The sequence below is a fragment of the Neospora caninum genome, chromosome X (assembly GCF_000208865.1).
Source record: "Neospora caninum Liverpool complete genome, chromosome X".
NCBI lineage: Eukaryota > Apicomplexa > Conoidasida > Eucoccidiorida > Sarcocystidae > Neospora > Neospora caninum.
In genome coordinates, this window is record NC_018396.1 from 4,549,226 (window position 1) to 4,576,960 (window position 27,735).

Consider the following 27,735-nt stretch of genomic DNA (forward strand, 5'->3'; position numbering starts at 1 on the left):
CTCGAAATTTCCTGCTGCAGGACGCCACCAAAACAAATGGTCATTCACAAAAACCCAGGTGGAGCGCTTAGCCCAGAGCGAAGCGAAGGAAGCAATACTTGCCCCAGTGCGAAGCGAAGGAAGCAATACTTGCCCCAGTGCGAAGCGACAAATCCCGACTCTTCGTCAGCAACTGCCGGGGAGGCAGCTGCCGTGGCATGGCTGTTAATGCCGTCATTGATTCTCCAGTGTGTTACTTTGTAAAACATTGTCGTTTATAAGTAAAAACAACCACATCCACATACCGCACGTCGCGTCTGTGTTTCGGCTCACTCCATCCTTGTCTTCGATAGAGCTCCCTGCAAAAATCAGAGCTCTGGTCAAACGACGCTGCCGCCGGGCTCGTGCCTGTTTCCAGCTTCTCCAGCATGATTGACGGCAGATACTTGGCTGCAAGTGAAGGACGCATTCGTATCACCAACTAATACAATCCACGAAAGAGTGTACGGTTGAACCATGGCCATGTAGTAGGGGAATCGTATCGTATCCCTTAGCATTCATGGCTCTGGGCATGCGGAAACTCGAAGGGCCTCGGTACTACTGATCAACCTGCGGGGCCCTCTTAGGAAGGATTGTATATTGCTGGCCGTGGTCACTGGCGTGCTCATTCCTTTCTATCGGATCGCCAACAAGGAGGTCATTTCAGTACGGAACACGTTCCGTAGTGGACCGTTTCGCAATGGTTCCAACGTCTCTCCCCAAAGCACCTTGCAAGATAAGGTAGAGTGTTCGGCACACCAGTCAGCGACTTCTTTACCGTACAACGACACCCCGGAGTAGTGTACATTAGTCATGAGAGAACCAACAGCGAGTGGACGATTGCTGTCATAGAATACTGATTTACTGGTGGATGCACGTGGCGGTAAAACCCCGTTCCTTAGGAGGCAAACTAAGACCTACCACAGGTAATGCATAAAGCAAAGCGGAATTGCTGTAAGTTTCTTGATGACCATGGAAGGCCAAGTGACTCGAAAGTCTGTGCGAAGACATTTTGTCGACGCGCTTGTTCGTAAAGAGTGTCGACGTCCTTCACGTCTCCTGATTGTTCTATGTAATTGTGGTACAGCTTTACCACACGTACACAATCTGAATGCAAAAATAGAGAGTCGCGCCACGGGGAACGGCATACATTGGCTAGGGAGAGGGAAAATGCTTAGTGTTTTTGATTCCACAGCGAATCTCAGGCGCACATGAGATGCAATGCCAAAGTTGCCTGGAGGCCGGGCAGGGTTTCGTGGTGCCGTTTCTATGCTTTTCCTTTAAATAAGAAAAATCCAAGCTTGCTACTCTCAGGTTCGGCTTCTATTCTAGCGTTAGAGACAGGGAAGCTTGGCAAGAAGAGACGTAGAGTCACTACTTTCCGGGTGACAGTTAATACTACAGTGAAAGTTGCTTACCGTCATCTCGAGTGTCGGTCTTGACTGAAAACGTGTTAGGTGGAGAGACTTTGCGGGGTTCAATCTCCGCCGGTGACTCGGCTGTTGGCTCCAGAGTCTCTAGCGGAGGGCGAACCAGGACCCTTGCGAACTGCGGTTTTGTCAACACAGTCGTCTCGGTTCCTTGAGACACAACAGTAGGCATCGCCTCTAAATGGTCTCGCACGGGAACAAGATCTTCAATAGTCGGAGGAGTAGATTCCTTCTCTACCACCACTACCGGAATTAACGGCTTTACGTCTACTGGCGGCGGTCCAGGCATGCTGCAACTCCGAGGCGGTAATGTCGGTAGTTGCCAATCGCTGACACCTGTTGACCAGAGAAGACCCCCAAGAACCTTAATGATAGTTTAAAGAGAAGCAATGTCTTAGAAGCCGTTCTCGGGTGCTCGAGGGGCACCTGACCGCAGTGCCGGTGCTAGGCTAAGAATGAGATTCAGCCAACGACCGTTTGCGGAGGGCACAAACTTTTGCCTGTCTATATACGTCCAAGATAAGGCTGTAAACCGATTGAAAACGAAGCAACAAACCCCAGGACTACCAGAAATCTCCAACTGCTTGAACCGCATCATCGAGTTTCAAATTGCTATGGAGTCGTGATGCCCAGCAAGAGATCGCACTGTACGACTCGTACAAAGCGGGCGGAGCAACAACAGAACAACACCCAAATCCCGTACACACAGGCTGACTCTTTCCTATACTTTCGATTCGGTCACACAGAACTCACCAATCAAGTGTTGGTGTTTTGGCAGAAGCGCATACGCAAAAGGCTCGATGGTCGCTGCAAGATCACACACAAAGGGCTCAAAAATATCCTGCTATTCGCTGAAGGATCGACACGTGGCGACAGGTGCGCTAGCCACGAACAGCCAACCCCTTTCAACAATCTGACAAGCTGGAGACCACTGAACTCAGGTTGGCTAATCCATGATTTCCAACGTAATGGTGCCCGCACCCGCGAGTCCGTCCTTTGTTACAAGCTTCGCGCTTTTGTTGCCTTCGACAGCTTCAGTCAACACCCTTTGGCTCTTCCCTCGCTCTCCTACTCTGTGCCGCACATTTTGTTTCCTAGAACGAACAAGTGAATCAGCGTGTTGGCGTACTTTTGAACGTTGTCCGGGGGACGCTGCTGGATGTGTCAAAAGCTATCCGCCCCGTTGCCGCCTCGTGCGCTCGATGAAGCCACTGCGTGGAGTCGCGTAAGGCTCCAGCAAGAAGTCTTCCTTTTCTCTGAGCGTTGACGCAAGTGCGTTTTTCTAACTGTGTTGCCATTTGAAATGCAACATCCGGGAGGCGTTCGCTCACTTCCGCTGTGCGAGACGGAAAGTAGAAGGGCAGCCGAAACTCCGCATCTGGATGTCCTGGCTTCGTCACACCGAAACTCAGGAATTGTTGGGTGAGCTTCTGATTAAATACTGTAAACACGACAAGACAGGACAACATGTTTACCTACTCAGTGCAGGGTAGGGATGGCATAGGTTCCCACTGTCTCTAGAAACATCGCTGATGAATATCCTTAGAGTAAGGTATACGTGAAAAGGAGACGCTCCAGGCCTGGCCCTCACCAGCGTGCTGCATACGTTTATGTTTAACGAAACCTTCTGGCCTCTGCTTGAATACAAAGTACTCATCGTGTGACACACCTGGTTAAGCGGAACCGACGGCGGCAATCTACGGAATACGCAGGCGAGGCACTGCCACGACAGTGCCTCGCCCACGACGGCAAGGTAGCATACCTTTCAGCTCCACTGCAACATCTCTTTCGAGTGATGCGTTTTCTATTACAGGCTGAATGATTGATATCAGTTGCTCCGTTCCTTGCCTCGGGAGCTCGCCAGTTTCTTCGCGAGTGATCTGGCTGAGGATGTGCCGAAGAGAGAGGCCGAGCTCATTGAGGAAAGTTGCCTCGTCTTGGCGGCATTGTGCAAGGTACGGGCGATCTCTGATAACTTTTTGAAATGTACGCTGAATCAACAGTTTTGAGCTACGGACCTCGACTTTCTTTGACCTCTCGAACTCCTTAACATTGATGCCGAACATGTTCAGAATGAAATCCTCAACTGTGGGAGTCGTCTCTTCCACGGCATACCGCTGATACAGGTCCCTGAGCATCTCTGTCTTGAGCGCGTACCGGGCCCAGTAGTCTCGGTTAAGTGGATCTTTTCCGCAGTCATCTAACAAACGTAAGCACCCGCAGATAATGCTGCTTCCTCACTGTGGCACTCTGGAACAGGCATCATGTCGGAAGTAAATTCAGCTTTAATTTTATGCATTTCGACAATTGTAGCAGACTTAATTCGGAGTCCAGATGATTTATTTGAACGCAGAAACTCATAGTATTGGGGGAACACTGTGGGAAGAAAGACCATGTCCTTGTAATTACTATACCTCTCCCCCGTAACTAGTATTTCCCAACCATATCAACCTCTTTTCGTAAGACAACTTCTGCTAGAGAGCAGCAGCTCGTCTGTGCCTGCCAACACTACCAAGAAGCTGAAAACTATGCCTCACATTTCTCCAGCTCTGACATAACGAGAAATTTGAAATCACCACCGGCCACGCCCTCATCTAGTAGTCTCTCCATGAGGCGGCACTCTTCGGCAACCCCATTAGCAGACAGCCAATGAGGCGCGCGGATCTGCAGAAGCTTTGGTTCACGAAGCATTGCTTTCGCAAGCTCCTCCGACGGACTAACGCAATCGGCGATTGCAGTCGGGGTTCCGCGGGTTAATTGGCATGTTGGTTGAACAGATTTGTCATTGAGAATGACAGACGCCATCTGTCTTGCACACCCTGATCAAGGGAGAATACACGGGAGATTGACATGGAGAATTCACGGGAGATTGACATGGGGACGTTCCCGGTTCATTTCTCGGGCACTAAAACCGGTCGTATCGTGGCGAAACTGTGTAGCATTTGCCGTGAGCACGAGGTGTAACCGCCTTCTCCGCAGACTTTGCAATTCGACATGTTTACACCCAAAGAAAATCAAGCGGCTATGCTCTCCAGGTTGCTTGTATCTACTAAACATGGAATTTGAAGAAAACGCTGGTACCAGCTTGATGCGGAGTATAAAGTGAGCCACTAAGAATTGACCTCTACTGTATTATCTTTCTGTGATTTTATCATTGAATATGTCTGCAGGATCTGTCTGGATATGAGGAGACGGCACGTACCATACATTGAGTCGACCATAAACATCATCGGAAGTTCTAGGCGGAAATCTTTATTTTTGCGGCGAGTGTGTTTTCGAAGCACATCAGGGAGCGAAAGACCATTCTGCATCTTTTGATGTGCACTCTTTAATTCGGAGACTAATTCGGACGCGAATAAATCTGAACCACACACACACACACACGCAACGAATGGCCCAACCGTGGGTGCGCTGTGAGAGTTCGTCAGACCTAATGCCTCTGAGAATCTCCTTATGGCATGCGTTACTCAAGAAAAAGCCATTTCTCTAGTCTTCGTCGATTCTTTGCAAATTTGAAACGTGAGGCAGCCTCCTCCTGTTGGCATGTACGAGCCAACACATCGACAGAAAAAAGAGATACCAGTTTCGCGATATGCACGGAATTCTTGTCGTCCGCATTTTCGGTACAGAAGAACGGCTTACACTTCACTGTTCTTGAAACCTGACTGCTAATCTGAATGTAAAGGGTAGTGGGTGTGGGTTGCGGTCCCCCGCTCTTGGTCTGTTTGACGCGACCGTCTTGGTCCTCTGCCTCCGCAAGCATCTCGCCTGTCTCTCGCCGTACACTCTTTATAATGAATTCGTCAAGCATATTTACCGTTTCGATGCGATTCGTAGCCAGAGGGTCTCTCATGTTGCTGTGTACAGCCTGGAAAATTCCGAGTGCTGTCCGGTATGACTGTACTGAGTGCAAATCGCCGGACAGGATTCGCATTGATTCGCCTCCCATGTTAAGACAACGTGAGGCATGGACACGACTTTCTGATACATTGGTGTCGGATTAACACCGACATCTGCGGCTAACTGGTGGGCTGCAACACAGATACGTGTCTTGTAGGCTGCAGATCTCACCTGCCAAAATGGTCCTCGACGACAAACCGGTCCTTTCAGAGAGTATGCGAAACCGCTGGTTGAGGTCGACTTCTGGGGGCGTCTGCGCGTCCACTATGCGCACACTCTCTAGGACCAAGGATACTGTTGCCAGCGGGGTGTGTGATTGCTCAGACGCGCCTCCTAACATGAACACGGGACCTCACATTTTTTGGTGCCAAGCGAGTTATCACTAGACTGCGCCACTAGATTGCTGTTACACGCCAACTCAGCATCAGAAAATTCCGTTAGGGCGGACACCGTAAAAAATTGGGGCCGTTGAAAGAAAGGTATATTGATCTTCTCGAAAGTGCCAAGTGAAAAAACGGAAAAACGGCTACTCCAGTGCATCTCCGTGGCCAAACTGAGCCCAGATTTAGGCGAATGTGAGGTACTACGGAAGAACGAGACGAATACACACGGAAGTCCGACAAGAGAAGTAGCTTCCACGTCGCAGGACACTCTACTCGCTGACAGATGGTCGCACGCAGGCACGCAAAGACCACGCCGGCCGTGAAACAGAGAAAGACGCAGCTATGTTGATCGATATATATTCTAATCCAACCTGAGAGCAGTTTGGCGAACGTAAAGAATAGTGTGACTGATTGCTTGGCCCATCAAAGTACCTCCACAAGTAGGTTCCTCATGGCGGCAAAAGGAAAGGCCATATCTTGCAATCTTTTCCGTTGAGTTCACATCTCGAATGACCGACCTGAAGACGCATTGTTTGAAGCAACAGTCAGTTTCTGCATGTCAGCTTCTTCAGCGTATTGGGAGAGGGCGAAAGCCTCCGCTACAGCCACCAGTTGGTCCCGTGGCATGTCTACGAGCTCTGCAACTCGAGGGGTGTTGTACCCAAAAGGAAGAAGGAAACGGAAGCTTCGTGCCTCCTGCATCGCCAAATCCTTTAGAATATCTGACGTCTTCGTGGCGATGTGATCGACTTGCTGCAGGTATGAGTTTGTTGGCTTCTGTATTTCAGCACCTGACTGAAGGATTCTGGCCAAAGTGTCCACCTTGTCGGCACAAAACGCCTTCGACAGAGGACTAGGCATCTCATTGATGAAATCTGTCACACATCGTTTGATAAGGTTAATCCCATGGTCCCCACGAGCTATCGCCGAGGCGCACGTGGTTTGCAGCTCGCCAAGAACGAGATTCAACAGAGTGTTAGAAGCTGCATGATGTCAAAACAGCAGAGAAAAAGGTTGGCAGCCACGCGCCATTGTACGCATCTGTTTCTAACACAGTCCGGACAACAGGAATCGACGTTGTGGCCAGTCCTTAAGGGTTTCTCTCCACCATGAACCTTAAAAAATCAGGTTTTGACCTACGCCAAGGTGTAAAGAGAAACGGTATCCTCTGAGACCACAATTGTTTTTCTTAGTGATGAAACCAACGATAACAACAGATCTATCCTGCTGGGTCTTGCGTCAGGTCAAAGCCTCATAAACATACCGGTTTTTCCGTCAACAGCTAATTCCTGGAGGGCAGTTATCGTCGTCGAAGGAAGCCTGAGTTTATTAGCGTCCGCAACCATCCGCGCATTCGTCAGGAGGAACAGTGCAAGCTCCTGACGGCCTGACCGGAAAAGGCACAAGGCGGCTTCCAGGAATAAGCTTTAGTCCGCTATATTGCTTACGTATATAGAACCGGTTTCAGGCAAGCAATCAACCGATGGGTATTCGAAAAAGGCAAGGGCGCCAGGACAACTGCCCCTGTCTGCAGTTCAGGCTGCCGTTGAGCTACTCGTACCGTAACCATGTCGGACGTGCAGAAGACGGGCAAGTACGCCTCGATTAACATGCAAAAGGAATCAAAACCACAGTACACACCATATCATTGACCGGGTTAAACAGCATTGAATAAATGTATTGTCACCACCGTGTACGCTGTCAAGCGTCTCATCAAATTAAGAAGTTCAAGTGCAACTGCCTTGCGACGATACATATGTTCACACGATAAATACACAGCAGTCCTGCAGAGAAGTGTGTATACGCGTTGCCTTGCAGGAACCGATGTATACTCGATCGCAGAGTTTATATCTTTATTTTCTCGTGGTGAGCAGAGCGAAGCTCTTCAGAAGGGGACAGGGACGTCACTGGAGAAACAACAAACATGCCCTGAGCCGTAGAACCGGCGGACACATACCAGAAAAGACTCCGCAAGATGAGGAGTAAATGCTGCCGGCCATCCGAATAGCACGCGTTCGTGCTGTCGCATCGCAGTAGCTCATGCTTTGCATTGTCGCAGCCTCCAATGAACTACGGCTACCAGCGGAGGTATCGACAGCGCGAAGACGATCCTCCAACTGCTGCTCATAGAGCCCTTGTTGGAACCGCTCCCCGACTGGAATTTCGAGGATCGCTTCTAATGCCATCAAGAGTTCTGGAGAGGCAGAAAACACACATGAAAGAGGAAAGCTGCAAATCACCTCCTTTCCCGGAAAGGTTGTATGGGCCCGAATCGAGGTCGGAACATACAAAACTGCACACCCAGTGGCTGACACGTGACGAGTTCCACGGCACCGCCATCAGTTATACCCCTTCGTGCGTTTTCTCTGCCACAGAAACTTTGACTAACAAAGGAGACAGTGGTGATGATGAGAAGCAGATGAGATTATAAAGCATGCCCTCAACGAGTGGAAAGGCGGCACATTTCTCAAGCCTGCTTCAGGGACGAGATATTGATGCCATTATTGTAGAAGACTGTCTTGAAACATCTGTCTGGGTCGTGAGTGTTTGCAGTCATTCACAAGGGCACGTGTCTGCAGATGTGCTACTCCGATGGTGTACAGGGCTTTGTAGCGACGCAACATGAGCAAAGGGAGTTTCTCTATCACAGCAACAGCATCCATGGGTATGCCTTTCGTCGATCTGACCTGCATAAGCGTCGATGAACAGCTTGTGTAAGGTCGCTCTGTCGTCTTGCTTAAGCACGCTAGGCATGGCGTGGTAGGCGGTGATTCCAAGAGCATCCACGCACCTAGAGGCGCGCATCATTATCGCAGTCGGAGAGTCTCCAAGACACCCTTCCAGTGCAATACAGACTGCAAGGCGTTCTGCTTCTCCCCTGTTGAAGTGCTCCGACTCCACCAGGTCCTTCGCTGGTCTCGCGAGGTTGGCACTTTCCAAAACTACTGCACGGAGAGGAATAAAGCGCCTCGTGCTTAGGACTTAGTTAGCCATGCATGTCTTTACTCTCTACCAGGCAAGGCAAGGGGTTTGTTATAATAACTGCCATGTCACTAGCTATTTTAAAAGCCACGCTTCACATAACTATGAAACTTCTGATGTATTCGTGGAAACAGGCACACGAAAGAAACTGTCAGTGTAGCGAAGGCATGGTACTGAGCTGCCATCTACACACCTAGCCCCTCAGACACTTGACGGTCGGTCCACATGTGCCAGTAAGGAAAAAGTCGCACCGCCTCTCAAGGTTGTGCAAAGGCCGGATTCGAGAAAAGAGCTGATGGCTTGGCGATCAACACGAAATGAGGCTGTAGTGCACCCTGGAACCGCGACGTACACAAGCAAAGAATCACTCGACTAGGAGGTCGCACGTGCACTGCATAGAGACTTGTGGAGTGTCTAATTCTGTTTTTAGGTGTTCAGATCGGAGTAGATTGTCCGCTTGCACACCACTTTCAGATTTGGTTTCGGCTACCTTACCTTCGGCACTCCGAAGTGCAAGGATGTACTTTGAATGCCCAAGGAACCGGCTCCACAAGTAATGTGAAAACTCCTGCCAGTCTGATTTGTACTCAAGGAATGCAGCGGTTATCATTTGTGTTATATCCATGTCGTCTTCTGGTACTACAGCTTCCTCGACAACTCGAGTTTCTAGATTCGCGTGCGAACCTAGAGCACCAGACGCGTCGAGGGCGGCAGCCGTTTTGTAACCATACTGCATATAGCCGGTGTCTGCGGAGATACACGCAGACCGGATGAGGACATACACAGAGGTTGGATTGCACGACGTGGCACGCTGAAATTGTGATTGATGAGAATATTCATACCTTGTCCACTGCGGTGTCTGGGATTTGCCGGTATGTGTGGCTACGTTACGCTACCTAGGATGATGAATATGACTCCAGTTATGAGATACAGACAACCAAGTTCTTTATGATGGCTGTACACCACCACCACCCCACTGGACTGCTTAACACAGCTAAAAGTGCTGGATTCCCCCCTACTACATTAAGGCTATTCCACATCAGTTCTATGGAAATGGGGACTTGTATCCAGGAGTGCTCCTAGGTGATGGAGGCGAAAGTGATGGTTTCTCGGCCAGTGTCATCCTTCCCGTACCTATGCGGTCAGAAACAAGCCACTGTGGAGTTGGCTTCTGTGTTGTGCCTGCCACGTTCGCCAAAGAAAGTACGGCCTTTCGGGAGAGCAGGGACTGTCCGGGGCCCCCTGCAATGAGGTCAGCAATGCCGTCGTCCCCTCGGTGACCCCCTGTGCTGTCTGGTCTTCGGTAACAGGCTGAAATGCGTACCATCAAACAAAACACGCGTGCGTTTCCTGAATAGAACCTTCCGCCCCTGCAGACCTTTCGGCAACGATGCTTCCCTGTGAGTGGTTAGCAGCAGTTCACACGGCTGCGACTTCGGCGGGCTGTGGCATTAAATTGTGGTTTTGTTACCATTGAATACGCGACATGCCTGATCCTGTTTTTTCGTACACTACGAAACCAACCAAAAGCACTCCCGTGGCCAACGAGGTTCCGCATTCTCTTTGCATATATAATGCCACTCCCAATTTGAGGGTATTTCTGTGCCGCAGGCCTTTCACACGTCTGTCAGCTTTCCAGTATAAACGCGTTTCAGCATAGATTGTTGTGTGCCAGGTTTAGCAACGGCATCCTCAGACTTACAGGTGACTGCCCACTCCACGCCGGCAGCGGATACCTCTGGTGGCTCATGCTGTTCCGTGGCCAAACGTCTTGCTTCGAGTTCAGTTTCCTGCTGAACGCCGTGATCGAAGTTCGCCTCTTCACGCTTCGGCCAGCTCCGAAAAAGCACAGGCCAAAGGTTAGAAATAGCGTGGCGAATGAGGGCAGAGACTGAAAACGACATTACAACCAGACACGCGGAGCCACAGTTGCTGAAGAGCATGATGCTGAGTTAGACAGCCGCCATTTCAGTTCGCAATAGTCGACGTCATTTCCACATGGATGTTGCTTTTATTCCGGGTCCCTGGTACAGTTGAAAATACTTCTGCACGGACACCTGTCATATCGGCAGAAGGAAGAAACCGTTTTAATCAGGACAGGAAGAAGCTCTTCCGGGATCTCATTCACAATATGGTAACCATCAGCTGACGGTAGAGTGAAATTACTGTTCTTGCCGAGCGCCACTGACTGACTTCGATCAGAGGCTTCGACAGATTCGTCGTGAGCATTTCTGAAACTCTCAGATTCATGGCCTGCGTCTGGTAGCATGTGGTCGGTAAGTGTGTCTGCAGTCGCATCTTGGACGTGGATAGCGGCCACGGTGCAGAGTACTTGCACAAAGAAAACGGACTTGCTCTTTCGATGAAATACCATCCTGAAGACGATCAATAAAGATGTTGAGATGCGCGTTAACAAGCGAAATCTACTGCGCGGCTGCCACTACTTTGTTCGAAAGCAGTGCTGATTCTGTGGGAGTTCGTCTGGAAGGGTTTGGTAGCTGCGCTCTTCAAGCTCAAACGTTTCACGTGTGGGAACATGGAGAATATCCCCCAACTGATTTTTCCGCTAGCAACCTTCTCGAACCATTTGAAGAGCCCTAAGCAGTCCACTACAGTGATCGTGGCACTTGCATCATCGCCGTCCGGGACGAGGTCTTCCGGATCTGCGGCAGCGAACGAAGAACCGTCGGTTAATCGCGACAAGTTCACACACATCAAAGGAGAGTCTGTGACTCGAGTCAGCCAGCGTTCCTACAAGCGGCCAAAAGTGCGCCAGCATCCGGAGCGTGAAATCCGGGGTGAATGGACTGCTGGCCGCCAAAGCGGGTAATCAGACCGGTAACCTCGGAGGTCTCTTTCGTGCCTGTCTCGGGCATGCACGGTGCTGCTCACACAGGCGGGTCTTAGCTAGCCAGCCACAGACATCTGGCCTTGCCTCTAAGGTATTTTGAAGCGCGATCTCTCTATACAATTTGGTAGATGGCGCGATGACGCCAGTACCTTCCAAGAAATTCAAAAGAGAACTAACTGGCATTTTTCCCCAAGCAGACGCGCCTCCGAATAATGAGTCTGCCTGTCTCCAACCCGAGTGTTTTTAGGCCGCAGACAGCTGAGATCAAGTTTCGCCTGCCGCGAAGCGCGGGATCCAGAACTTGTTCACAGTGATCCTTTATCTCACACGCAACGCTTGACTGTGCTACCTGACGTGGAGCCCCCTGATGGGCGGCTGTGGCTTATATAGCGCCCGACGGTGCCATGCTTGCAGTGTACAGTTGTCTCGACAAAACGATGCGAATACGCTCTCCGTTGGCAAGATCTTTTTTGGGTCCTGATTGATCAGCAGGAAACAGGCCTGCTACACGAAGCCAACACGCACTCTTCACCCAACAATGCGTATGTGCACCATTTGAGGGTATAACTTTCTCTCGAGAACTCGCCCAGTATTCGGCTACCGCAGCCGATTCTGCGGTTGGAAACCGCGTCCCCCCTAAACGCAAGTCATCTGCCCGCGCACTCTCACATTACTGTGCAGTTGCACGCGACCTCGAGGATCCTTTGATTAAAACTCAGCCCATGTATACTGCAGTAGGTCTTCCATTCATTCAGCCGATTAAGGGAATTAATCACGTCAGATGTTGTGAGGGCGATTACCACGTGTTGCTCTTCATCGCACTTATACCCAGCCAAGAAACTAATGGAACCTAGAGAAGCTGTGTTATTCGTAACCTCTAGCATTCAATTAGTGGTTACATATGGCTCAAACGATTCTCCTAAAGAGCAAGCCACCTGTTTCCTAACACGCCACTATATCATACTCCCATGCTGGGCAACTCGCACGGCGATCCGCGGCACACACGGATGATCGGGCTGTTGAGGGGCCAGCTGATTCGATGTATTGAACGTGTGAAAGTTGAGTTCTCAAGAGCATCGAGGGGTTGTCTACCTCTCCTCCATTTCTCGCACGCGCATCTGTGGTCGAGGTTTGCCCTGGCGGGAGGCAGACTGTGGCAGCATGTTGATGTCTAGACGACCGCAGCATCGAGGCATGAGCGTGTCCACGATAATCGGGCTCAGCGTTTCTCAAACAATTGGCATAAACCCCTGTCGAAATTCGAAAAAACAATGGTTAGCCGCATGAATAGCGAAGGTCTATTCTAAGAAGCATGCAGTGTTTACATAGCACGAAATCTATCCTCGGCGAGCACCTACAGCCCTACTCTGGCCGTCGCTGAAACTGGCCATCCCTCTCTACAACGAGATACCGTCACTACGAACAGCAGCGCTCCCGTCACGACACAGAGGAAACCTGCTTCAATTCAGCGCGTCATAGTAACCCTACTACGACCATCTGGCCAAAGAAAAACAACTCAGTCTCCATCAAGCACTCTCGTCCGGTACAGAAAACCTCTCGTGGTAGCAGACTCACAAGACAGTCACCATTAAGGCGTCTAACAGGATGTGGAGTCAGCAGAAAGCGGCAAAAGATGTAATAATCCGTGTCTTGGTTCGCCTCTTCTTGAGTGGAATTATTCGTGTCGTGGCTTATTCGAGGATCCTCGTGTCACATTTAGCAAATCAGAGAGAAGGGTGGTTGACAAATGAAGAAATAACACGATCTTTTCAACAAAAGGTATGTACAGCCCGGACAGTGAAAACGGTCTCGCAAGTGTCACAGCCAGTTCTGGCAGCGCCCCGATTTTTGCACTGCAGGCTTGCCGGGATGCGGCTGACCTTGCTCACGCATGTCGCATCACAGTCGCTGCAAGGGCCGTCGTCCGTTTCTGAGTGCCAGCACTGGGTAGGTCTCCGTTGCGAAGAAAAATATTTGCATTCATGCAACATTCACCGGTCTTAATTAGTCCAGGCATCTGTGGACCAGGTAGTGGTATAACAATTTCACTGTTCTGAGAGAATGGCAAGGATGGCTGCCTATCTGGGCAGGTGGGGCCTTGTAGCCCTGCTCGCAACTTCCAGTGCAATCCTCCATGCCTCAGCTGACAAAGCTGAGGGAAGCGAGAGTTCTACTCCTATCACGTGTGACAACGGACAAAAAAGCGGCACAGCAGGACCGGGAAGCCCTCTCTATTTCAAGTGTGGCACTGGCATGACCTTGAAACCGACAGAAGTAGGAAAAGTTTGCGAGCAGGCGGCATGCACCTCCGAAGTACCGCTGACTAACCTCCTCCCGGGAGCACATTTGGCAGATCCATCTAAAAAGACACTCGACCGTGAGCAAGAACAACAACAGAAAGATGTCTACGTGCTTACGGTCCCGAATGCTCCGCAATCAAAACAAACAGTTTATTACAAGTGTGAGGGAACAAGCGCTGCAGGCGTTCAGCCGCCGCCGACCAGCCTACAGGCACGCGACAAAAAAGAGTGCAAAATTACTGTAACTGTCGAGGCTGCTCCGAAAGTCTCAACTACGGCTCCCCAAGCTACCTCAGACGCCACCATCTCCACAACCACAACGGAGGCTCCCGTAGCATCATCAGGCATGGGCGCGCCGAATTACATGGCGGTGACTGCGATATTCGGTGCTGTGGCTGCTCACGACCTTCTCTTGTAGTAACCAGATACAGAGGAAAAGCTTTTATCCCGAATTCAAAAACGGGCCATTACTGCAAGGCTTACGAAGGGCCTAAGTGAGTCCCTTGTTTGGAACAACACTTCTGTACGCAAGACGATATCCATTCCTGCGGTCGTCTGCGAAGCTCGGGCTCTATAATGAGGAGGGTTGCTTGTGCTCTGCAGAGTCCACGACACCGAAGCAAGTTGATTACTGCCCGTCAGATGGCAGAACTGCCACTATCAGGCCAAATTAATCGGCGTGCGCCGATAGTCAGCATCTCACCGCGATAGTCAACGACTAGTCATGTTTGCACACCATTGCGAGGTTCGGATGCTTTCCTATTACGGTTCAACACGTTCCGTTTGAGCAGCCCCGTATGCAGAATTGTATATCACGGCAATTTGTGCTGAATGTGTGAGAAAAATTTCTGTATCGAACACGAGAACGTTTTCCCAGACATGGAGAACAGCGCTGCGCAGAGTGTTTGTGCTCTGCAGTGCACCCCACTGTGTTACCGGACAGACGGATAGCGCACCGTGGAATCCCCACTGGCTTGTCTTCGACAGTCAGCTAGAAGAGTAGAGAAATAACATATCCTCCCAACGCGTTAGCCAGCGCAACCACACTGATCGTCCGACTCGCAGGCGAAGCGAAGGGGAGGAGAGCTGGGCACGCCACTGACTCGCAGCTACGGCATTCCACTGAGATGAACTCGCTGAATGGATATCAAGGCCACGCTTCGTCTTCCAGCGTACCCACTTTAGTAACAGCCTACATAATTTGTGCCCCAAAGAGTTCCCTATTTTGTTTCTCTGATCCCGATTTCACTTCCATGTTGGCGATGAGGGCAACACAAGAACGGAACGAGAATGCAAGAGACGCACCTGCGAGGCGTCAAGCCACCACGGATCATTTTAAGACGTGAGACTCGGCAGCAGATATGCACTTCCAGCATGGACTGGAGGTGTGGCTGTCCTCTCGAGAACTCGCCCAGTACTCTTCTATCGCCACCACAGTTTTGCAAAGTGGTTGCTGCCCTAATGCAGGTCCGTTTCCCCACACTCAGTGACCGTACCACGACTTCACTCCAGCTGGAGGCTCCTTAGAAGATACCCTCCTTACTACTGTAGCAGGTCCTTCATGTATTGGGCCGATGCAGGATATCTTCACGTACCGTGTTGTGGGGGGGATTGCCACCTGTTCTGTTCCATCATAGCTCTAGCAAGGCCATGAGCGGATGCATGCTAGAGAAGCTCGTGCGATTCTGAAACTATATGGGTTATATTTATATGTGGCCGCAAGGAATTCGCTCACAATCGGTGTCACCTTTCCCAACATATCATCATCTTGAACCGTCGATGTTCGGCGGCCTGCCCTCAAGGTGTTCCGCGGCACACACGAAGGATCGACTGTTGAGTGGTCAGATGATTCGATTTATTAGGCTGTGAGCGCTGAGTTCAAACTACGAGCATCAAAAACGGTTGTGTAGAGCAGCTGGCGGTCTGGGCGTCTGTCACATCGGCAGTTCCAGTGTGGCCACGATACCCACATGTTTTCGAACAACATTTACGGATACAGCCAATCACAGCTTCCCCGGGCATGAATGCCCTCGTGACCCACGCTTGAAGCACTGGGCACCTTATTCGGAGAAGATTTATGTCCAAATTCGAGTAAACATGCTATCCGTATGACAACCGAAAGGAGCTCCTGGAGAAACGCCCAAAAGTTTACGTAAGAAGAAATTGATCCTCTCCGAGCACCTACAACACCTACCCCCAGTCTCTTGCACAGATCATGTCGTCCACCTTCCTTACGCGCAGGTACCGTGACTACAAATAGGGAGATTTCCTTCAATTCAGCGCAAAAATATAACGCCAATGCGATCAACTTGCCTCCTAAACGACAACCCACACTCACACACTCACACACACGCTCACCTAAGAGAGGAGACTTCCCGTGGTAGTAGAATAAAAAAACTATTATACGGTAAACATCTCAGCTTCTGGAGTGATCAGTGAGTTGCGAGACAATGAGAGACGGGTCGTGTCTATCTGGTGACCAGTCCTCAAAAAAGTGGAGCCCCCCGATGCCGTGGCGACTTCGAGAATGCCCATCCCATCCACGAGTATCCTACGCAGATAGTGTTCTAGAAAAAGGATACTAGTACAAGAAATTGGCAACAGGAAACCCGGTTCAGTTTGGAGTTTTTAAAAATAGCCCAGCACATCCTTTTTCTGGTAACGGGTTCTGGCAGCTCACCGACTTTTCGATAGCGGGCGGGCTTGGCTCCAGTGCGGCTTGGACTCGCGTTCACAGTGCTACGCCGAGTCGCCCCAAGCGCCGTCGTCTGTTCCTGAGTGCAGATCCTCGAGCATATCTCTGCAGCGCTCTCTAATCTGATGTACTGCAGATGTTTTTTACTATAGTAATCTGTCCATTTCAGTTATTCTGACAGAACAGGAAGGATGGCGGTCGCTCTGCGCAGATGGAGCCTTGCAGCCTTAATCGCAACTGCCGCTGCGATGGCAGTTCTCCATGCCGCAGCATCCCTAGCTGAGGGAAGTGAGAGTACTCTAATCACGTGTGACAACGGACAAAAAAACGGCTCAGCAGGACCTGAGAATCCTCTCTATTTCAAGTGTGGCGAGAGCATGACCTTGAATCCGACATCAACTACCCAGGTGTACCTTGATGCGAAATGCACAGACCAAGCAGAGCTAAATACTGTCGTCCCCGGAGCCACATTGAACGGCCCAAGTCAACGCCCCGCCGGTCTACAAGGCACGAATGACGTCTACACGCTTACGATAAATACTGCTCCGGAAGCAACCAAAACACTTTGTTACAAATGCGAGGGAAAAAGCACTCCAGTCGTCCAGCACCGGAGCGAAGACTTGACGCAAAGCAACAAAAAAGAGTGCAAAATTGTGATCACGGTCGCGGCTGCTCCGACAGTCTCGACTACGGCTCCTCATGCCACATCAGACACCGACATCTCCACATCCACAACGGAGGCTCCTGTAGCATCATCAGGCACGGTCATTTCCAATCCCACGACAGTAACTGCGGTGTTTGCCACTGCGTTAGCTCATGGCCTTTTCTTGCAGTGACCCAGCAACACGGGGAGAGTGTTCAAGCTGAACTTCAAAACTGGGAACTTTTCCAGGCGATACGGATCACCGAAGATATCGCGTGGGTTGCAGTGAGGTGGTTGCGTCCACGGGGTAGTTCATTCTTCGGCCTTCTGCGTAGGCTGGATTCTCACCCCGAGAATCACCTGTGGGACTCCGACACCAGGACACTGAATCAAGTTTGGGACTGTCTAGTAGATGGCCGAATTGCCTCTAGCAGGCAAGAGTCAACTGGCTCTGCCCACCCTAGTCGGCACTTCGATGCGGTGGTAGCCGATTAGTCATAGTTCTTCGCCGTCGCGAGACTGGGATGCTTTCTTCTTACGCTTTAACCCGTTTGGCTTGAGCAGCCCCTTGTGCACAGATGGCTAACGTGGTACTCCAGGCCAGCACATGTGAATTGCCCCGCAATTACATTTGATTCTTTGACTGGAGGGACGGAAGGCGACACGACGAATCTGCACTGCCTTGTCTTCGCTTGGTTCTGCGCGCTTCTGAGTCTCGGAGAATCCACAAGGGAAGAACAGAAACCGGTCCGCTCAACACCTTAGCTCGCGCAACGACACTGCTCGCTGTAGTAGTTTGCAAAGCGAAGAGGAGAGCAGGGCGAGCCCCAGACTTCCACCGGCAGAGCTTTACCAGCGATGAGGCTGATGTGCTGCTCGGATTGTCGACAAGCGGTTCGTCGCCCAGAGCGTCGACATAACAGCACTTCACGCACAAGGCATGTCACAGTTTTTCCTGCATATTGTTACCTTGTAGCATTTTCATTGCGGCGTTCGCTATTTAAGACGTGCTGCGATACAACTCGGCGGTTCCATACCGTGGAAAACGATAACTGTGAGAGTGAACAGCAAATCGCGTCTTTTTTAATTCCGCGCCTGAACAACCCCCCGAACCCTTTCAAGGGGAGTCTTCATGGTACGCTTCATAAAAGGCCAGTAGGCTCTTTGGCGTCCTTGGCTGCACTAGAGAAAGAGCAACCTTCAGGTGACGTTCCTCCACGAAAACATTGCCATCCTCTGGACTCTCCTGCACAAATTGCGTACGTTCCTCAGCTGTGCCGACGGGTATCTGCTGTGCTTTCTCCGAGAAGTGGGAGGGCCTTTGATGCTGAAGGTGCTTGCTTGAAAAACGCGCTACAGCCTCTCGCACAGCCGCCATGCTCGCTTCGCGACAAATCATGACGATTTCTGCCCCGCTGTATCCGTGAGTCGCGCGAGCTAGGCTGTCGGCACAAGCTTCCAAACGATTGCATTCAGAGGAATTCGGAGTCGCGTCGGCTGTTTCTGAAAGGCTTCCGGCCTGTCTAGTTAAACCTCTTTCCCTGTATCCCTCTCGTTCCCTTCTTTCACCTTCTGCGGCGTCCTGGTCTCGCACCTCCACATCCTCTCTCTTAAAGTCTCTAGCGGAAGCCAAAGAAGGACACGAAGAGGTATCCCCGCCGCTGTCTGAATGCGTCAGTTTCCCGTTGGTGCGGATGCGGACGCTTTCACGCGGGTCGCACTTTTTGGAAGATGGCACAGCAACTGTTTTGGAACTTTCCGAGTGCCCAACAATTGGTTGGAGACTCTCACTTGTTCCCTGTCCGTTCTGGTCTCCACGAACTTGTCCAGAAAATTTGACAGGCATGTTCTTTAGCATTTTCAATGCAATTTCGCGACGCGCTTCCCGGTCGGGCAGGGGGACATACACCAGACGATCGAGGCGGCCAGGCCGAAGGAGTGCGGCGTCTAAGAGGTCCGGGCGATTCGTGGCGGCAATGACGACAACTTCCCGAACGGGACCAATGCCGTCCATTTCATTGAGCAACTGACTCAGCACGCGGCTATCAACCTAAAAGAGACACAAAAGACGAATGAGCGACACGAGAGCGCTCAACGTGCTACCGAAAGTACACAACCATTACACTTTATTACCCAACTGTGTCCACACACAGACGATTGTATAGCGCCAAAACACCGGCATACCCTTGAACAGTTCCTATGTCTGTTCTGATCGTAGCTTTTCTTTCTAGCTGACTAAACAGAGTTCGGGAATCCCACTACACTTTCCTACCCCTCCTGCGTCGCCTGTTTCGCGATCACCACCCATGGCGTCAACCTCGTCGAAGAAGATCACGCACGGCGCATTTTGACGGGCTTTCCTAAGCACAGGACATGCGAATACAATGAAGAGGGAACTCGCACTCCGCTGCAGGAGGCAGACTTCGCATCGAGGGTGGGCAAAACCAAAACCGCGAATTTTCTGAGCTGCCACTCAGAATGCCACCATACTAGCGAGAAAGCAACGTTTACATCCTCTTTCGTTTTGGAGGCTAGCGCAGTCACTGCGGAAGTGCAGTCACTGCGGAAGTGCAGTCACTGCGGAAGCAATTCCACTCACACTCGCGCGCCACCGAGGCACACGAACTTCCCCCCAGCCGCCGCCTCCGTAGACACTCTGTTAAGAGCGACTCAGTCTCACTTGCACCTCACTAGGACAACGTGCATGAAAACAGCCTAGTACTACACGCAACAACGTGGACGCGAATAGACCCGTAAATACATCAATACCTACATTCGTTTACAGAGATCACCGGAAAGCCCTGTCTTGGAAGGGGTCACGGTCGAGAGAATCTCCAGAAGTTGTAGTTTTTACCTGAATACTTCTCGGACGGCGCGCTCGGATTCTCCTACCCACTTGGAGAACAACTCCGGACCCTGAGACAGAAGATCCACAACACCACCCACGGAGTCGATCGCAGGTGTCCGCCCACGTAAAGCAGCGCGGCGAGACAGTGTAGAGTGCAATCGTGTCCTAGGAAACACATGCGATGGGACACCATGGCTTCGTTGCACGTCAACAGAAGACCTGCGTGCACTTGACCACATTGGCAACACGGCGAACGCAAGCACATCTCGACACAGACTCCTGCGTTGAAAGGCCAATCGGTGCACTTGTCGCTTCTCCGCGTCGCCAGGCGGCAAGACACACACAATTCTTCACCACTGCCATGACAGCTTCTTCGCTTCTACGGACTGTTTCGGCAGGGGTCTTTTCTTTGCTTCGTGAACGGGTCACACCGTCCACGATCCACCACCACACAGAACGCGCCAAACGCCACAACCTGTTCGCTCGCCCCGTCGTTGCCCTCACGGAGGCAGCACGAGATGCATGCGAAACATTTTCCGTCCTCCGTCTCGTTACACTTAACGCCGTCACGGCCGCTCTCCTTCGAGCCGACCCTCTGTATTATATCGCAAAAGACTGCCCACGTATGACCCCCTCTTTCGACAGTTCGACTGGCCTGATCGCTCGAGAGCCAAAGCAACGTGCACGCACAAATCAGGCGTTCCAAGCAATGTACCTTTGCTGGTTCCGGGGAAAGTAGGGACAGACTCACACTTGAGCAAACATGGAGAAACGCACGTGAGAACGTACACGAGTGTAGATATATATAGGAATGAATATGGCTTGATGCATGCATGCAGAACCGCACAGACCGTATCGGGCATGCAACGGGCTGTACAGACGCCGCGGAGTGCCAGGTGTGTGTCGGACGGTTTTGCCGCGATCTGGAAAAGCGGTATTTGGCATGAGGCTGACGCCCGTGAAAATCGTGTTGAATCCAGAGACCCTTGACCGGTGCCGCTTCGCATTTCTCACCTTCACAGAAATGAAATTCATCTTTGACTCGGTCGCAACTGCCTTAGCCATCATGGTCTTGGAGCAGCCAGGCGGTCCATACAGCAGCACCCCTCGGGGCGGAGCCACCTTCAACTGTCTGAAGAGGTGGGCGAACTTGATAGGCCATTCCACGCACTCTTGAAGACTTTTCTTCACCGATGCATACCCGCCGATCTCGTCCCACTTCACGTGAGGGACTTCGATGGCAACCGACTTGAGAGCCGACGGCCTGGCGCAAACACGCGGCAGAGACTCAACTCCCAGAGACTCCCGATAAATACAGGCTGCTCATGCGCAAATTCCTATATAGACATGCATATCTACATACATGCCCACTACATATATATATATATTTAAAGATCGACGGATAGAGGAACTTGTGTAGAGTCACCTCTGATCGTTCCAGTGAATGGTGATCAGGCTGTAAAGGGACGGACTGTAGTGTCTATACAGTTGACAAACATATCACGAATGCAGCACTACATTCTAAGTGCACAGGCGTAGCAACACAAGGACAGGTCCGCGCACGCGCATCTGGAAGGCTCGAAACGCGCAGAAGAGTAGTCTATCGGGGAAACAGAACAGAAAACACAACCAAGTCAGAAGACAAATGCGCTCTCCACACACGCGGCGTGCGTCTGCTTACTTCACGTGCCGCAGCGCCCGGCGAAAATGCTTCAGAGTGACCGGTTGCTTCTCGTCAGGAAGCGTCGCAAGAGCTCCGAGGCCTGAGGATGCCTGTTCCTTTCTTTCGTTCTGCGGTTCCTCCCCCCTGTCTGACAAAGCGCAAGCGCCAAAGAAGAAGAGCGCCCCAAGGCGTGCGACATTCAACACACACACACACAGACACAACGAGTCGCGTCCTCGTTAACGCGACAAGGACGTCACGATTTTAGATCGGTTGGTACAGACGGTCAAACCTAACACTCGTTGACAGAGGTAGGGACTAAAGGGATGAACTGTGGGTTAGTTTCAGTGCCCAAGGCTTAGCGCTGGACTCGATACGCAGGTAACTCAGACACCACGGACGCCTGACACGGCACAAACACATACGAAGCCTCTGAGCCCGGAAGGAATGCAGCGGGGAGAAAAGACAGAAGACGACCGAATCAAGGGAAGGACAAGACACACGAATCGAGGCTGGGAGAGAGACACTCCGAACTGGAGACAGCCTGTTCACCGAATGCAGGCGAAACGTCCAGGTTGTCAGAGAAAATCTCTTGAGCCACAAAGATACCGTGCACCGCTACGACACAGGCATCTCTGCCCAGAACGGCGTTGGGCAATCTTCAAACCAGTACCCACCGTGACTGACACCGGCGTGAGGCAGCTCCGCAGGAAGCAAAGCTTTCAGCGCCTGCGTGGCCGCCGTCGTGACGAGAAGGCGCAGATCGGCGGGGACAAACGCCTGACACAGTCCCGAGAGCTGCGCAACCAGCGAACCAAAACAGGACTGCACGGGTTGAGACGGAAACGGTTGGGTGCGGAGTATCTGCTCCCGATCCGAAGAACCCCGCCCCGCGGCCCGGGTGTACAGGGACCTTTCTTCAACACCGCGTGCGTCAATGAGAAGGAAACACACTTTGGTTCCCCGACTCGTTCAGGACAGAAGACACAGATATCCTTTCCTCTCCTGCACTTAAGTGACATCTGAAGGTTCACAGGAAGCGGCGCGAACGCAAAGCGCGCGAAAACAGCTGACCGCCGCTTCGGAGCTCCCGTGCTGGATATGCCGACTTCGCCGATCCCGGAAGCTTCCTGGTTGGCGACCTATCGCCTGACCGGAGCAATGCGAACCAGTTTTGTCGTTGCGAAACGCGAGAAAACCCAGCTCGCCGTCGCATGCTGTTCTCACCTCGTCAACGTCCTCGTCGCGCAAATTGTGCGGAACATTCTGGAGGAGCTTGGCGAGAATCTCGCGCCGCTCCTCGGCCGTCGGGACGCCCACCTGTACGTACACCACAAGGCCAACCCACGCCGCATGCGAACGGTAACACGCGAATGACCTCCGCTCAGTCTCTCGCCTGCGAGGACACCGAGCTGCCTGACGCGTGATCGCCTCGGAATGAATTGCGTCGTTCGACTTGACAGCGAACGGCGGGACAGCCGGAAAAAACGCGTGAGGCTCCACGTGGACACTGGAGGGCCGTCGTTCCCAGCCGGCGCCGAATTTCGCCCTTGGATCTTCCACGGAAAGAAACTCGTAGACGAGCAGGCGTCGCCGCAACACACGCATTGACAATTTCGGCTCCTCATTTACGCACACGCACACTGCTCTTCCCTGCTCCCCTGGTGGTTGTTTCTCCAGTGGCATTCCGCAGGGACGCCAGGCAAAACAGCTTTCAGGGACAGCTTCAAAGACGACAGCTAAACCACATCGGAACGCGCCGTTTCTTCCCACGATGCACCACTCAAGACTCTCTGTCAACAATACTCAGACTGCATCGAGTGGTCTCGCGGTCCCTCGCCGGCGCTCGATACGGGAAAGCACGCACACGGAGGCACACGAGAGACGAAAACTTCGGTTGCTGGGGAGTATCACACCCGCCGAACTCCGACCCAAAGCTTTTTCCCTTCCTGGCTGCTGAGAAAAGGGTAGGTCTGCCGTGCGTTCTACCTCGATGTCGCGTTCCAGCCGTCCTGCTCGCCGAATCGCGTCGTCCAGAAGGTGCGGATGATTCGTTGCAGCGAGGACAAAAAGTGATCCGTCTGTGGCCAGGCCGTCGAGACAGGAGAGAAGCGCACAGACTGCGCGGCGACCGACCTGCGAAAAAGATTCGGAGACACAGAGACACGGAGACAGAGGCAGCGCACGCGAACGATAAATCGACTGGGGGCGACAGGGAGGGTAATGTTTTATGCGGTTATGTTGATCACGTTTCACTGTTAGTGGTCTTCCATTGACATGTTGATGACGTAAGTCCTATCAAACCACTACGGAACGCAGACGGTGTGGGCACACACAGGCAAGACAGGGAGGGAAGAAAAAGAGGACAGAGAGCGTTCTTGCTGCGAGAGGGGATACTGCGACGAGCAAATGGTGACGCGAGCAGACGGAGACAAGCACGGGGAGATGAACAGTTTCGGCGCAGGCACGTCGAAATGGACCGAAGGAGGGAGACGGAGACAGGCGAAAACGCGTCTCCTAACAGATCAAAACGTTCGCAGGAACGCAAGGGCGTCATCTCCACGACACACATTTGACGGCAATCCACAAGGACAGGAACTGCCAGTCTTTCCTCAACCAGGAACACCACCGGTACGGCATCAAGGCGAAAGAAGAGGGCTGCAGCTGCACTGCCCGGAGCGCCTTGAGAGGCGGTGGAAGAGAGCACTCCTTTCTCGAAGTGCAACAAGACACCGGTGACTAGAAGTAAGCAAAACCGAGAGAACCGTGGAGAAAACGCACCTCTGTAGCCTCTTCGCGCTTGGGACAAACCGCATCAATCTCGTCGATGAAGAGGAGTGTGCCGCCGCCAACGAGGGTCGCGGGAGAGTCAGATGCATGCGCGCCGCGGCGACTCTCCACTTCTTCGCAGGTCTGTGTGGACTCGCCGCCCCCGTCCTGGTCCGTCTCCTCGGCTCGACAGACGCCCTGTCTTGCCTCGTTCTCCCTTCCCCCGACCGGCGTCTGCTCTGTGTCTCTCTCTGTCTCTGCACGCGCCGCCGCCGCGCGCGCGGCGCGCACCGCTAGTTGGGCGCGAGCCTCGCTGAAGCGTTTCTGCTGCTCGCTTCTGCACCGCTCGAAGAGTAAGTGGATATTCCGCTCCGTTTGCCCCAGAACCGGACTGATCAGGTCTGTGGCGTTTACCAACTCGAGGTGGGGGGGAACCATCCACACGGACGAAGCAGAGGACTGGGAACTAGCAGCGTTCGCGGGGAGCTGTAGCAACGCTCGGAGAAAGCCAGACAAAGGGGACGCGCCGGCAGAGACAGCGCGTCCCACGTTCACCTCCTGAACAACGATTTGAATCTCCTCAGCGACCGCACGCGCCAAATGCGTCTTCCCCGATCCCGGCGGTCCGTACAGCAGAACGCCTTTCGGCGGCGGCACGCCGTAAGCTTGGAAGAGGTCTGGGCGGAGAAGCGGGAGAATGAGAGACCACAGCAACTCTGGAAGAACGCGGTGGAGACCGGCAACGCTGCAAGGACACACAGCCGCGAGACACACGGGAAACGCGACGACGTACAGACACTCCGGTTTCGATCGGGTGGAGAATCGCACACCTACCACTGGAGACAGCTGTCGAGGACAGAAGGGAAAAGAGCGAACGCGAAGAGAAACGAGACGGGACACACATGAGAGGGAGGCGACCCTCGAGAGGTAAAAAGGTAATGGCCACGCACACAAAAGAGCTGTCGACAGCAGTAGGTAGAGACGAGAAACGAAATAAACCTGGGGACGATTTACACAAGCGAGCGGCGCAGAGGGAACGGTGAAGGCGGTTCAGGAGACAACAGAGCATTTGGGGGGAGGGCAGAATGGGAAGGACGTCGAGCCGCGAAAAGAGGCTGAAATCGGGAATGAGGCGCAGGCACAGTGGAAATTCAAAGCCGTCCACATTAACCGTTAACGCGAGAAGCGGCGACGACGACGAACGCCTGTGAAAGCACGCCGGGGTACTGACTATAAGGGAGGGACAGGAGAGACGTCAACAGAGGAGACGGGCAGACAACGCTGCCGAAAAGATCGAGAAGCCGAGAGGAGGTTTGAGTCTGCTTGAGAGACTCTTTGGGACAAGCGACCACCGAGAAACTGGCATTCGTCGCCGACGAAAGAAAGGGAAGGGAACCGAAAGCCTCGGGCTGCCGCTTACCGGCTCAAGCCTCCGCGGCGTGTCTCCCCCGTGTCTCCAGCGTCTCCCACGCCGTGGGCGTCGTCTTCTTCCTGCCTTTTTTCCCCTTCACTTGCTCCACGCCACTTGGGTTGCACAGTGAAGAGTATTTGCGTCGAGGCAGAGAGACGAAAGCACCTGGCGAACGCAGAAGCAGCCTGATCGCGTCGCTCCTGCCTCGCCTGATCCGGGTCCGAGTCGCGTGTCACGACACCGGGCGACGGCGAGGCGAGGTCGCTGGGGTCTCCAGAAGCCGAGTCAGGCTCAGCGAAGAACTGGAGAACGACCGGGTGTCCCTGGAGAGTCATCGATCGGAATTGACCGTTCACGACCGAGACGCCGTTGAGGGCGATGCGAAGAAATCGCAGGAGACCCTGAGAGGCCTGGGGAGTCGCCGCCAGCGACGCAGCCAGAGCGGAGGACGCTTTGCCAGTGGGGGACTCGTGCGCCTCTGGAGAGGACGCGGCCGCGACGGGAGGCGGTTTTCGTTGCTTTAACTTTTTCGCGACCCCAGCTGCGACGGCAGAATGCTGCGAGGCGCTATTTCCGCGAGGACCTCCGTGTGCGCGATTCCCCTTCAGAGACGAAGGAGGTGCGCACGCCGAGCGCAGCCCCGTTTTCTCCGGAACCTGCGACGCCGCTGCAGCCCACAGCAACTCCTCCCACCACGCAGCCGGCGGGAACGGCAGGGAAGAAGGGACAGGAGAGAGAGAAGAGAGAGACGAGAGAGGAGAAGAGAGAGAAGAAGACGGAGAAGAGAGAGAAGAAGACGGAGAGGGCTTACAGACACGCGTCTCGTGGCGGTCGCCAGGAGCACGAGTGAGGCAGAGGGTGACTGGGGAGGGGCTAGGGAGCGGGACGGAGAGCGGGAGGAAAGAGAGAGAGAAACGGGAGTCCGCAGGTAGGGGAGACTCAGAGAACGGCGAGAGCAGGCCGAGAGAAAAGAGTACATCTGGGGTCAACAAAAACTTGTTCAGCGGCAACTTCACCGGAGGAGACAGATCCTGCTCTGCACAATACAGCAGAACAATACAGGCACCGGGACACGGAGAGGAAGAAGAGGAAGAAGAGACTTTTTTACTGGGTTTGTTCTTTTCGCCACTTGCCGAGGAAGGATCAGAGTCGAGTCGAAGGAACCGAGAAGAACTGGGAACTGCGCCGAGCTGCGCGAGAGTCGCAGCTGACGCACAGACACCACACGCCGTGAGGGGCGGGGCGTTTCCCCATGTGCTGACGGTTGCCTCGATGACGCACTCCATCCTGAGAAACGGAGGCGGCGGAGAGAAGGAAGCGAAGCGCCTCTTGCGGAGACAGAAAAGGAGACCGAAGGAGACGAATCAAAGACCGAAACAGATGTTGACAGTCCAAAGACAGGGACGATAATCACGAGAGAGAAGAAGAGAAACAGGAGATAGAAAACAAAGGAGAAGCTGCAAGGGAAGCGCACGGCGTCCACGAGAACAACAACGAAGAAGCCGAAGCGCTGGAAGCGGACTCGTCACTTTCAGTAGCATATCTTGCACGGCGACGCGCTCGAGTTGATGTATCGACATTCCGACATTGACCGCTCGGCCCTCATACCATCATGCTCGACGGAAAACACCAGATGTGCACTGTCCGTGATGGCGTCTAGGCTATGGAAATCCACACCTGTAGCTGTCTTTAAGCTTGCGACTGTGTATCGATTTAGAAATCGCCAGAGGCGCCTCTCTCTCGAGTATCGTGGGAATTCTCGTGTTTCTGCACGCTCGGTCAGCGCGCAAACTCCGCTTCCCCTGGAGACGAGGAAGTGCGCGGCAAAAGCGGCGAATCCAT

At 52.7% G+C, this 27,735-nt stretch overlaps 4 protein-coding genes across 4 annotated transcripts; 2 read left to right on the top strand and 2 right to left on the bottom strand.

Annotated features, from left to right (window-relative positions):
- Nucleotides 1–2,169: 2,169 nt before the first annotated feature.
- Nucleotides 2,170–10,982, bottom strand: NCLIV_049960 (conserved hypothetical protein; the record flags this gene model as incomplete). Its single annotated transcript, XM_003884549.1, has 12 exons — nt 2,170–2,255; nt 3,211–3,648; nt 3,986–4,267; nt 4,651–4,809; nt 6,250–6,714; nt 6,996–7,118; nt 7,743–7,925; nt 8,419–8,673; nt 9,209–9,460; nt 9,848–10,024; nt 10,416–10,604; nt 10,907–10,982. The coding sequence occupies 12 exons, from the start codon at nt 10,980–10,982 to the stop codon at nt 2,170–2,172; spliced, it is 2,685 nt and encodes an 894-aa protein (XP_003884598.1).
- A 2,643-nt stretch (nt 10,983–13,625) lies between these two features.
- Nucleotides 13,626–14,282, top strand: NCLIV_049970 (SRS domain-containing protein; the record flags this gene model as incomplete). Its single annotated transcript, XM_003884550.1, has 1 exon — nt 13,626–14,282. The coding sequence occupies one exon, from the start codon at nt 13,626–13,628 to the stop codon at nt 14,280–14,282; it is 657 nt and encodes a 218-aa protein (XP_003884599.1).
- Nucleotides 14,283–16,750: 2,468 nt separating this feature from the next.
- Nucleotides 16,751–17,395, top strand: NCLIV_049980 (SRS domain-containing protein; the record flags this gene model as incomplete). The annotated part of the gene is made up of 1 exon (XM_003884551.1): nt 16,751–17,395. The coding sequence occupies one exon, from the start codon at nt 16,751–16,753 to the stop codon at nt 17,393–17,395; it is 645 nt and encodes a 214-aa protein (XP_003884600.1).
- A 924-nt stretch (nt 17,396–18,319) lies between these two features.
- Nucleotides 18,320–27,179, bottom strand: NCLIV_049990 (putative ATPase, AAA family domain-containing protein; the record flags this gene model as incomplete). Its single annotated transcript, XM_003884552.1, has 11 exons — nt 18,320–18,657; nt 18,994–19,252; nt 19,475–19,562; nt 20,057–20,118; nt 21,065–21,314; nt 21,732–21,861; nt 22,391–22,511; nt 22,941–23,033; nt 23,703–23,849; nt 24,495–25,227; nt 25,903–27,179. The coding sequence occupies 11 exons, from the start codon at nt 27,177–27,179 to the stop codon at nt 18,320–18,322; spliced, it is 3,498 nt and encodes a 1,165-aa protein (XP_003884601.1).
- Between the last annotated feature and the right edge of the window lie 556 nt (nt 27,180–27,735).